This window comes from Corvus moneduloides, chromosome 10, assembly GCF_009650955.1.
Source record: "Corvus moneduloides isolate bCorMon1 chromosome 10, bCorMon1.pri, whole genome shotgun sequence".
Classification (NCBI taxonomy): domain Eukaryota; kingdom Metazoa; phylum Chordata; class Aves; order Passeriformes; family Corvidae; genus Corvus; species Corvus moneduloides.
The window spans coordinates 1,821,291-1,833,992 of NC_045485.1; the positions used below are offsets into that span (position 1 = coordinate 1,821,291).

Sequence of the window (12,702 nt, forward strand, 5' to 3'; positions counted from 1 at the left end):
ACCTTAACATCAGGTAATGGGAAATAAGACCAGAAATGAGATTCTTTTTACTCTCATCTCAGGTGTATCTCCACCTACTCAAAAAGGAGGAGTTTCTATGATATTATCTTCACAATCCGGGCAATGGAATTTATCAAGAGAAATACATCTCTAGACTGGCTGGCCATGCCAGATCATTACTGAATTTTTTGAGACTGATTTGAATATGTTAAAGACAGTCACCGACAAAGTGCAAAAACCAGTGGAATTGCACATCAGCCTCTGACATGAGAATGACTGGGCTGTCTGGCAAAGTGGAGCCCAGAAGAAGAGTGGGACCCTGTGAATAAATAAATGTTAAGGCCACCAAACAGAAAACCCAGCCAATAAACTCTTGATGACTTCATGCAACAGGTTTAGACTCATTTCACAGTAAAACAGCATGGGCAGTTCTGGCAAATTTTCTACCAGTCCACATCAGCTGCCATCCAAGAAAAACACCATGAAATCCTCTTTGTAACCGTAGGCTGAAGAACTTCCCAGCATAAACATTCCCCAGTGTTTGCTTCCAGCTAAATGAAAGTCAGAATTAACCCAACCAATGCTGCTTGTCTCAGGTCCTGCTCAGGAAAAGGAGAGTAATAAAACTTTCTAGGAGTCAAAATTAAAGTTACCTGGCCTTTGTAGGAAAGTTCTGACTAAGATCTTTCATGACCATCAGAGCATCCACAGGAGGAGCAGTCAAAATGCGAGCAGCAGTTTGAAAACTCAAATCTTAGAAGTGAAAAAACAGAAGTCAAGAACTCAAAACTGAAAACAACGCAATGCAGAGACATCTTAACTTTAGCTTTCAACTTTTTTGCCTGTTGCCTAAGAAAATTCACTTTCTATCTGCACCTATAGATACTTCTTCTAAACTCATCCTCTTTGTATTCAGCTTCTGTGTGTTGCCTTGAAGTAAGCAATCCTTTCCAACTGAACCAGTGTATGCTGCCTACAGGTTGCTTCAGTGAGTCCAGACCAGCACTCTTTTTTCTCTGGCTGAGGTGGGAGGATCTGCCCTTCCACTGGATATAGGTAGATTCTACATTCAGCCTTTAGAATTACTCTTTTTGAGAGGATGAAAAGCCTTTTCACAGGCCTTTACAGATGTTTTCCAGGGAATGAGGCCAGATTGGCATGTAATTGATTTTGAAATACGGTTTTCCTCTGGTCTTGAGAAATCTCAATATTTCACATCAAAAATGTGCTCACAGAAAGAAACTTTACATTCCTTCCTTTTCTGCATTCAGCAGACCATACAAGCAGTCAGTTTAAGAGCAAGTAGCTTACTGTACTTCACAATATAGAAAACAATCCTCATGTCAGAAGTCCTGTGAAACAATCCTAAAAGCTATTTCAACAGGACTCCACAAAAAAGGCACTATAGAAACACAAGCCTTTTCCAAGTGAGACTGAATGAAGGAATTTACAGTCAAACTCTGTCAACTGTACACAACCACTAACAACCTTGATTGTGTAGAACACCAGAAAACATAATTTACACTGAGTTTTTGTAGACCATAACTGAAAGCCTTTATCCAGATTACCTTGTAGCTGCCATACTTTCAAAGGTGCCATTTCATTGGTACTTTCCACGAGGTGTTTTCTGAGCTCTTTCAGCTCTTCTGACAAATCGGGATACAGCTGCCTAAAAGGATACAAGGATCAAACAACTTCTGTGGTTTCCTATAAGAAAGTCTGCTGCTAATTTAAAAGAAACTATCACATTAAAAAGGTAGGCTGCTAACATATACAGCAAACTCAGACATGTAAAAAATAATAACAAAGCAGAACACTGGCATTTCTGCAAAAGGTTTTTTGACATGATGAAGTCCAGCTGAGCTTTACCTTAGTTTTCCAAAGAGAAATCCTTGCACTTCATCAATAGGGTCATTTTCATCTATGACTGTAGCATTCACATCTGTGCCTGTGAACACACAGAGAACACCACTAGCACCAAGCTAGTCACAAAGAGAAAAGCAGGAAAACCTGGGTTTTGTATGTGAATGTGCACACGTAAAGAAAAAGTATACACACAGATTACACCATCAAAATAGTTTTGGCAGATGCATGGGAGTTTGTAGAACAGAGATCAGAGCTCTATAAAAGCAGCAAAGGCAAAAAAACCACGCAGAATTCTAAGTTCTGTCTTCCCAAAAAAAAAACCTCAGGAACAGGGAACACATTCTGCTCTGAGGATGGATCAGTTAAAGCAAATTAGAGAAACTGCTTTACACCTGCAGAGAAGCTGGCTATCTGGTAAAAAATTAGCTGCATTAGTGGTGCCATTACTAAGATCTAGTCCAGGGCCATGACTCCAGCATTTCACAAGGACAAAAGACAAGTGCCATGGCAAAGATATGCTTCATCAGGAATATGCTCCCAGAGGGGATTTCAGAGCTCAGGAAAGAAAAATATCTGCAATTCAGACATCCACAGCAAAACAAATATAAAATTACCTTGGCAAAATTAAAATGTTCACATTAAAATACTTAAAATAATAATTCACCTTTCACCTGGGTATCATCCTTGGCCTTATATTCTGTACTTTTAATAGCCAGTTCTACGCCATAGCCAGAGAGGTAAACCTTTTCTTTGTTGGGATTCTGTAAGGAAAAGACAACAGTGTGATATTGCCATCTTTGTTTTGATCCACAGATTAAAAGCTGCCACTCCCCAAAGCTAAGAAGTCTCAGTCTGGTATTTCAGACACAACTGGTAATAAGAAACAAACACAGTGAGTGACTCTGCAGTAACATACTCTAATAAAATTATTTCCTACTGTATTTCAACACACTTCTTGAAGTTCAGCAAGCAGGAATTATCTCTATGAACCAAAATACCATCAAAATCCACAAAGTAAAGAGGAACACAAAACAATGTTTTCAGGATTCAGTGTGTGAGCAAGGCAGAGGGAGACAGACTCCTATCATCAAATCACAGAGGGTGGAAAGGAACTTCAGCTGTGAAGTTCAAAAATGACACATTCACTGAAGAGTTACCACAGAGAATGACAAGAAATAAAATAATGACAAAAGACAGGTGCATAATTACTTCTGCCTTTAATGAGAGGAACATGATCACTTTCTAAAAGTATTCTGAAGTATATAGGGATCATATAACAGTACCAAGATCTAAAGTGTAATACACTGAGTTTTGAATGTAAGTACTCCTCCCAACACTGATAAACAACTACTTCCTCTTATAAAAGGTAAGTGCTGTAGGCAATGTATGACTGTATTTTCTTAAAAGTACAATATTAGAAGTGAACCAGCTCATGCCCTTTTTTTTTTTTTTTTGCCCCACATTCAAGCCTGACTGCTACACTGCAGGTTTTGGCAATAGTTAGTAATATTCAGGTAACAAATCAAAGAACTCCAATTTTTCATAGCTTTTGAAATGTAGTTTTAAATACTAATCCAGTGGCCATGGACAATTTTGTGGAGGAAGATGGAAACCAGGATAAACTGCACTAGGAATGGTAAGTAGTTCTGTAAAAAAATTGCTACAGAAACATTGCCTTTCATTTGAAAATGGTACCTTAATGTTAATCCTTGCTTTTTATATCAAGTAACTAAAGTAACTAAGTGGCCTGACTGTGAAAGATCTATTTCCTATGATCTAATATGGGTAGAGAAACACTTTTTTTACATTAAAGTCTCTAATTAATCTGGAATTTAAGTCTGGATTTGTGAAATCAAACAATCTTATTTAAACAATCAGGAGATTTAAAATATTCTGTATTACCCAGCTACATGCGACAAAAAAGTAAAACTCTGAGTATTCCAAGTAAATGAACAATGACAGCAGGCAAATGTCAATTTAAAGGGAACAAACCTGGGTCCGTTTTCTTTTTGAAAACCAAGGCCAGTTACTCTGTTTCAAATACCTCTGTTACAATGCCCAAATATACTTACAGCAATGTAGTGTCTGAGGACATAAGTGATTTCTCCTGCCTCAGCCTTTGAAACAAGGCTCCTGTGGTTTCTGTAGAACTCCTCTGAGCCAATCTCAGCATAAAGTATGACCACAGGACTTTCGGGGTTTGATGCTGGGTACTTGTGGTCCCCCTTGAACAGAAATGGCTTTGGCCTAAGAGGAGACAGTGAAGAATGGCACAGTGTGACTCACAGCATCTCCTCACTCCATGCATGATGCACATTTCTTCCCCTGTTTAATCACTGCTCCTTTTTCACTGAATACATACGGCAAGCCATGCCCACAAATTATATCAAGGCTGGCAGCACTTGATGCACGCTGACAAAAGCTTTGTGCAAAATGAACACATGAAAAGGAAACAAGTGACTAAGAGCTATTTTGAATCTAATATGATCCTAATTTGAAAAATGAACATCTTCCCTTAAATTTCCAAGTAACTTTCTCTCCCCACGGTGATTCATAAATTCTGTATGAAAAATTTAAAAGGCTGACAGAACAGATGTGCCAATTCATTTGAACCTGGTCCTTGGCTTAGCATACAAACAAGAAGGTGAATGAGAAGCCTATTTTCAGCTACTTTGCTTACATTTTGTCTAAAGTGCAATGAAATACTTAAAATATTCCATGTGAGCTATAGATGCCATATGTCTGCACACTGACAAAAAACTCCTTATGCTTAAAAGAACTAAATTACCAAGACTACAAAAAAATCAGATTGAATACAAAAATGTTTTCATATTATGAAAACAAACTGAAATGTAAGGATTTGGGTTGGTTTTGTTGGGTTTTTTTTAATAAGTATTGTATTTTATACCTTCTTTTTGTTATTAGCAGTTACAATCAAGTTCTGTTCTTGTAGAGAAATCTGAATTTTAAATATATTGTGGTAATGGTTTTCTTTGTCAATGCTGAGAAAACTACACAGAGAAAAAAATACTGTTCATGCTTTCAGCCACTCATAAAACAATTTGTTACATTAACTCTCATTTGAATATGCAGCCCAGCTCCTTTTGTTTTCCCTACATACTGAAGGTTTGACACACTCCTGAGAATTCCTACTGTCCTTCAATAGTTTCCAGCTATTTCTAGAATTTGTTTCCAAATTTTCTTGTGTACATTCCTCTTCCCAGCAGAATTATCAAAGAGCACGGGATAAGAAAACAATCATTGCAATCTGAATTAATACCAAATAAGAGACTGCCACTCCTGTGCAAACAAGGGACAGGAGAAATCAACACTGAAGAACATTGAAACAACAGGTTTATTACAACCTCCTTGCAGCAGTAAGTCTAACAGGTTAAATTTTAAGAGCTAATCCAATAATTGGAAATTAAGCAAATACCTGTCTGAAGCTGCCTGTAAAAGGTTTCCAAGAGAGTCAAATTCACATGTTTTCTCCCCATGCACAACAAAAAACAGGGTACAGTCCTTTGGTGGAGATTCATCTGCTGCTATCTGTATAAAATATTTATAATAATGCAGGTTGAATGTTTGCCCTTAGAACAAGTGAAAATTACAACAGTGTAGCTGTGCAGCAAACAGTACCATTTCCCACATTCCAAACTAGTACTTCTTCCATGTTTATGATATCATTTAAATGCAAGGTGAAACTGCAAGATGGAGAGTTAAGCCTTAACTTATTTCTCAGTCTGTTACTATTAGCTGTAAGGTTAATTGCAGTACAGAAAGCAAGGCTTGCAATTCTAGGCGTTGTGGTTGAGGGTTTTTTTGGTCTTAGACATCCCAAACATCTGTATTTGTTAAATATCAAATGACAAAATGACTCCAGATGAACAAGGAAGATGTTTTACAGTATTACTTAAATAAAGCAGTAATGTGAGACAATTTGCAATGAATTATATGATACCCAGAGATTAAAAAAGAACAGAGAACACAATGAACTTCAATTTATGGTTTCTAATCACTATATATATATATATACACACACATATATATGGATTACTATCTTCAAGTAAGTTCAGCTGAGCAACAGGAACAGCAGCAGCATCACAAGTACCAATGGAGCCATAGGGATGGTCCTCATAAAAATCTTCACACAATTATTGGTGCAGCAGGCACAAAGATATGCAGATATGTCCAAATTCCAACTCTTTAGCCTACTCTACACAAAAATTCAGTGCCTCATTAAATTTATATATAAATATAAATAAATATAAATATCCACTCTGTAGCTCAGGTGTACAGAACAGTTAACCAGTTCAGGTGTTTTATACTCTCAAATGTTTCCTTCCACAGCTCACTCCTTCCTGAGCCTTGGTAAAATGCTCTGCACATTGTCTGAGCATTTCCTGTACTAACCTGTTGAAAAGCTTGAACTGTTGCAGAATAAGAGCGTAAAGACAAGGAAAATTTCAACAAATTCTGCTGCAAAGGTGACAGAGTCTGGCAGGCTACTTTCAGCATTTCCTGGTAAGAAGAATAATCACTACCTGCAAAGTCAAAGTACAAACAGTTATCTTTCTATCCCATAGTCTCATTGAAGAGGGGCTTCTCATCTTAGTGTGATTTATGTCAACAAAAGCCCATGACATGAATTCTAAGTAAGCACGTGACCATCCCTCCTCCGTTTTCATTACAGCCAATTCTACAGAAGGATGAGAGTGAACTTCAATAGACATCCATGAAAGTACACTTGAATACATTCTTGAGGCTGTAAACATGGGCTGGGGAAGAGGGAAAAAGTTAAGAGCTCCCATTTAATTTCAGCTGAGAAATAGTAACACAGAGAAAAGGCATTTAAAATATTTCATACTTCATGTTGAACGAGGATCTGGCAAGCAAAATGTTTCAGACTCATCCACTACAGCTTTTGTCAAATGGATATCCAAAAGCCTTGAGCACATTACAGCAAAAAGTATTACTGAAATTAGTATTTTAGAAGTCAAATGAGGACTAACACAATGGAAGACAAAATACTGTGGTATATTTTTCAACTATCAGTCAGCATCAAGAAAAACACTGCAAAAACTTACCATCATGCTCAGCTGTCTTAATATTCTCACTGGCTTCAACAAAATTCCAGAATTTTTCTTGACCTTCTTCTGATAAAAATTCACTAGGTAAGATGAGAAGAGTGAGCTAGATCTACAAATTTTCTCTCGAGTTACAAATCTAGTACCTTGTAACGCTTTACAGAAAGTTAGTACCTACCATGTATTTACCTGTATCAGAAAACTATGTTACCAGGAAAAGCACTCCGGGAAAGTTAAGAACAAACAAACCCAAACAAATAATAGTTGCAGACCAGGACAAACACACAGTACATGAAAGCAGCTTGTAAGGCACCTACAGATCCTTTAAATGCCACTAACAGGCTGCAGTGTCCATCCTGGTAGCTCTCCTCCCTAAAACATTTCTTTGCTATCTCTCTCTTATGAGAAACACATTTTTGTTGATTTTGCTGAAACAAACTGCAGATGACTGTAGTTCTCAGCTTTGGTAGTCTTTGGTGGAAGTTTTCTGTTTGCTTGCTCTTAAACAAGCAAAAAGAGAAGTCACAGCTTCAAATCATGTTATAATTCCCATATATTAAGCATCTAATTGGGTACAAATACAAGGTTAGATAATGAAATTCATTCTCTAAACATTGCTAACCACAAGTACTGTATCATGTCCACACATGTAACATACTTGCTGTGCTAAAGGATGCTACAACAGAAGATTTGGAGCCTGCTCACTGCCACAGTAACTTGTGTGTTCCCATCCAAGGGCAAGTGCTGCTTAAACACCTGGGTAACAAACTGCAGTGCTGGGCTGAGTACAGTGAGCAGCAGGAGTGATCTTACACTGCAGTGCTGCATCATGCTGCAGTTCACCCCAGGTGAACAATCCTTCCCTACCCAAAGTCTTTGAATGCAATGGATCAAGTCTTTGGCACATTATTTTGATTATTTGCTTACTGTTTCACACTCTCTTAGGTTGAGTTTCATACAGTCTCACAGTGTCAGGGTACTTAAATCTTGGCATTAACACCTGTGCTTTGCATTTTACTGCTTAAAGAATTTTCAGTCTTCAGCTTCTCCAGAGCAGGTTACAGAAAAGTGATTTCACCTAGGACACACCTGTCCTCTGAACGAAAGCCATGCTCGTGTGAATGAAACCCAGCAATGCTCAACTATTTTCATGTGAAACAATCTGCAGTAAAACAGACAAAATTCCACATTTGGCAATACCTTTAAGTGATATAAAATTAGGCACACAGGAACTTAAAATTCTAAAAGTCCTACTAACATCTCCAAACTAAAACATGACAAAATTAAACAGTGGGGGATTTCAAAAGTGCTAAGCAGACTGGCAGTGAAAAGACAGCGTTTTGCTTTCTTTTTACACAACATCTTAAAGAAAAAAGTCTTTAATACCACAGAACAAATGTTCCCAGGGTGACTTGCACAACTCTTAACAAAGCAATTGACTTTAATCAATGCACAATTCACATGAAGAAAGTTAAACTCAAGCTTTACTGAGCTAAATACACACAAGCAGGAGACGTGTATCAAAACCTACAACACTGAAGTAAAATACATTTAGCTATGGAATCTTACAAGACCATGCTAAACTCCTCTATCTCATGCTTTGAGTAAAACTTCATAAAAAATACCAACTATGTAATTGTTAATGGTTATTAATGTTTGTTCTAATGCATGATGAAAGAATTTAGCACACAAAACACCTGCTACTGTCTCCTCTAAAATACTCCTCCCATCTCCCCCCACACAGCATGTTCCATGTTATTACTGTTGGTAGTGACCAGAAACCAAAGTGCCACATAAACAAAGAGAACACTTTATCCTCTAAGAATATTCTGATTTGACAATGAAAAAAATCACAATGCACTTACCTTGTTTCAAGGAGTAAAGGAGTTGAAGACCACTTTGTAGTTAGAGATGTTGTCACAGCCTTAGAATCTGCTTTTACAAGTGAAGAGCTGAGCCAGATTCCAAGAACTGCAATAAGTATTTCCATTTTATAGAAGGCTGAAAATGATGAAAGAAAATAATGAGTTTTGCATTGTCTCTTCTTACAAATACAGGATCTCACATATCCAAATACACTGAGATGTATTTTAAGATTTTAAGATTGTATTTAATGCAATACATTAATGAGATGATCATCATCTCACCTGGGCTCACAAAATCAGAAACACTATAAAAACTCGAAGAGAGGCAAGGAATTTACAGTCTTACTCCTGAGATGCAATTAAACCTAAATCAATTCCAGCTTCTTCTGTGTTTATGCTTTCAAATAAGATTGCTTCTGTTCCGGGACACCAACACCACATTCTACTTGCTTTAAGAGGTATTGCAAACTGCACTTATTTCAGATTGGGTGGGAAAACAGCCTGCTGTTCATTTCACGGGAGGTGAAGTCACACCTTGTGTTAGCACAGATTCAGCAGCTGTGGACTAACCAGAATCAGATGAGCCAGGCAAGGATGAGGTTCCCCAGTTACTACTTCAGGTTCTGCTGGGCACAGCAGACTGCTTCTATGAGGAATGAAGAAACAAGTATTTCCCAGCTGCACTAAGCACCACCAAATTTAAAAGCTGAAAAATGAACGAAATAATGCAAACAGACTCAAATGATACAACCTACTGTGACAAATGAGCCAAAAAGAAAAATTTATGACATTTCTTTATTGTCCTTCATGTGTATTTTCAAGCCTTTGTATTCTCTGGCCTACACAACAAAATAAAGCCGAGTGGAACTTCCTTGCCAACAATTCTTCAGCTTATGGAAGACCTGAATTCTTCTGTTGGCTTTCCATTACAGTCTCCAAAATTTCAAGCTTTTTTTGCCCCTCTCTGACTGAAGTATATTTATATTTACTACACCCCCAATATGCACTCAGGTACTCTTTCATTTCTTTATCCTTTTTTTTTCTGGATAACTCATTTTCCATGTCCACCCTGCACCTGAAAAAACATCCTGCTCCAATTCTACATATATCACACCCAATAACCTGCCAGGATCTAACTTCTGTCTCTTTTTTATTACTATCTCAATGTAAAGAATAGGGTTATATATCTATAGCTCTAAGCTACCTGTATATATACACAGACAAACGAAGCAAATCCTACTCTCTTTAAAAGTTTATACCCCTCCAGCCAAATGTTTCCCAGCAATAACTCAGACATTGTTCTTTCTCTGGGGATAAAAGCAGAAGTTCCTGCTGTGATATCCAAAGAGCAGCTTGGCCAGCTGCACACGACATTTGCTTTATGCCACACCTGGGAAGCAGACAGATGGCATCACAGAATGGTCACAGCCATCACTCCCGGTGTGCAGAGAGGGAAGCTCAGCCAATATTTGTGGAGTGAAACATTGGCTTCTGCCAAGTACAACAAAAGGACACAGTTCACAGTTCCTCCCAGAGATGGGTCCTTCTTATTCTCTGCAAATCATACACTGGAGTTTGGAACAGGTAAATGAATACACTGAACAGCATTCTCATGCCTAAAGCTCCTATGCTGCTCTCTTGTGCCTGCTTTCCCACTCTGGGAAAGACTGTAATAAAAGCCTTTTTCCGCACGAAATAGGAAAGTAACCAAAGGACACATCTGTCACCTGACACAGTTTAGCCAACTGAAAACCTGCAGATTAGAAGTATCTACAAGCCCTCAATAATAACAGCCATAAAACAAAGGAATGACTGGTATCTCAAAGAAAAATACACCACAGAAAAAGGGGCAAGAGGCACGGGAATGAACATAAGTGACACAAAAAGATTCAGCTCTGTGCTAGGTAACAAAGCAAAACCCAATCTGAATTATGACATTGCAAAGCGGATTTTTCACACCCCAGCTGTAAATATTTTTCCTCCTTATTTTTCCTCCAATTACTCGGTTTAAAATACTTCCGGAAACTTGGACATCCAGCCTTGGGGAAAGGAATAAATCAGCCCACATTTACAGTCAGTGCCCTCTGCCATGTCCTGTGATGTCGGGCTGGTAGCGAGCGGGCGAAGCGCTGCAGTGCACGGAAGGGCAAAGGCGAGCGGGACGGAAGGGCAAGCGCTGCTGCGGGCACAGCGCTGAGCTCCCTGGACCGATACCGCGCACGGCGAGGATCACTGGTAACAGCGATCACTGAGAGCTCGGCAGGCTCTGTGTAAGCACGCCCTTTAAAGCTGCCGTGCTACGGATACTGAAACCAAACGACGGCGATTAACAGGTCAGCCCATGACCAGAAATGCCTTGTTCCAGCTGCCGGTCGCCGCCAGCCCCCTGTCACTGAAGCGCTGAGCAGCCGCACGGCAGCTCCGGGCCGCCCAGGGCTCAAAGCACACATCAAACCCGGGCCGTCAAGTGGTTAATGGTGCGCGGCATTAAACGCGGGCACAGCCTCTGCCGCCGCTCCCCGGTCCCGCTCCACTCGTGCGCCCGCGGACCGACCGCCCGACCCCCGCGGGGCGCGGAGGCCGCTCGAGGGACCCCGCCGGTGTCGGCCGCGCAGCGAGGCTCTCCTCCGCGGGGCTGCGGCGCCCGCCCCGGCCGCCCGCCGCCACCCAGGCCGCTGCCACGGGCCCGCCCCGCCGCCGCTCCCGCACGGCCCCGCCGCGCCCGGCCGGTAACTGCGGTGCCCGCACCTGCGAACGGCCCCGCCGCGCGCCGCCCGGCTCCCGCCGCCCTCGCTGCTTCCGCTTCCGCTGCCGAGCCAGCGCCGCACGGCGCCGCACAGTGACGGCGGGGCCGGGCCGGGGCCGCCGCCATCGGGGAGCCGCTCCCGCCGCACAGTGACGGCGGGGCCGGGCCGGGGCCGCCGCCATCGGGGAGCCGCTCCCGCCGCACAGTGACGGCGGGGCCGGGCCGGGGCCGCCGCCATCGGGGAGCCGCTCCCGCCGCACAGTGACGGCGGGGCCGGGCCGGGGCCGCCGCCATCGGGGAGCCGCTCCCGCCGCACAGTGACGGCGGGGCCGGGCCGGGGCCGCCGCCATCGGGGAGCCGCTCCCGCCGCACAGTGACGGCGGGGCCGGGCCGGGGCCGCCGCCATCGGGGAGCCGCTCCCGCCGCACAGTGACGGCGGGGCCGGGCCGGGGCCGCCGCCATCGGGGAGCCGCTCCCGCCGCACAGTGACGGCGGGGCCGGGCCGGGGCCGCCGCCATCGGGGAGCCGCTCCCGCCGCACAGTGACGGCGGGGCCGGGCCGGGGCTGCCGCCATCGGGGAGCCGCTCCCGCGCCGCCCGCAGCCCGCCGTGGGCTGGCCGGACAGCCCCGGCCCCAGGGAAGGGCCGTGCTAACAGCAGGGGCTTTTCTTGGACTTCTGTGCAGTCTCAGTTGAAGGAGGTAACGCCCGAAGCGAAGGTGGAACCTGTGTTTTTTCCGTTATTAACTGGCCCGTGAGCGGTCGCCAGCCTGTGCTGCTGGAAGGAGACCCTGTGCAAACAACTGCTTCCTTCAGCTGCTCGTTTATTTGTAGTGTAAAGACGGGGGGAAACCGAAAGCAGCATATGGCAGATTAAAAAACAGTCGTTCTTCATTTATTTTCTCTATACCTTTTACACCTTCTCCATCAGAACCCCCGCTGAACTGTCGCTCGTTCATCCCGAACACGCTTCGCCACTCTGTGTGTGCTCTGTGCTCACCTGCCCCCGCCGCGCCCTCCGAGCGTTCTGTAGTGTCACCGGGGGTGTGGCAGCAGAACTGGGGTCTCCGGCAAGACACGGAAAGCCAGGAGAAAGCTGTGAGTCCAGGCAAAGTGACTACGGCAAGGGTAAGGCAGTGC

General features: G+C 42.7%; 1 protein-coding gene across 3 annotated transcripts in view; it reads right to left on the reverse strand.

Moving 5' to 3' along the window:
• The window catches only part of UGGT1 (UDP-glucose glycoprotein glucosyltransferase 1), a 42,063-nt gene extending 30,358 nt beyond the window's left edge, over positions 1-11,705 (reverse strand). For 2 of the 3 annotated variants that reach the window (XM_032120009.1, XM_032120007.1), the window contains exons 1-10: positions 11,567-11,705; positions 8,819-8,954; positions 6,954-7,036; positions 6,280-6,410; positions 5,303-5,415; positions 3,939-4,113; positions 2,531-2,627; positions 1,870-1,948; positions 1,569-1,669; positions 654-753 (exon numbers count right to left, since the gene is read on the reverse strand). In XM_032120009.1, the coding sequence (XP_031975900.1) occupies positions 654-753; positions 1,569-1,669; positions 1,870-1,948; positions 2,531-2,627; positions 3,939-4,113; positions 5,303-5,415; positions 6,280-6,410; positions 6,954-7,036; positions 8,819-8,954; positions 11,567-11,690 (1,139 nt within the window). In that variant the 5' untranslated portion in view covers positions 11,691-11,705. Of the gene's footprint in view, positions 1-653; positions 754-1,568; positions 1,670-1,869; positions 1,949-2,530; positions 2,628-3,938; positions 4,114-5,302; positions 5,416-6,279; positions 6,411-6,953; positions 7,037-8,818; positions 8,955-9,388; positions 11,283-11,566 lie in introns of those variants that run through there. The other variant, XM_032120010.1, reaches the window with a different exon arrangement.
• Positions 11,706-12,702: the final 997 nt, after the last annotated feature.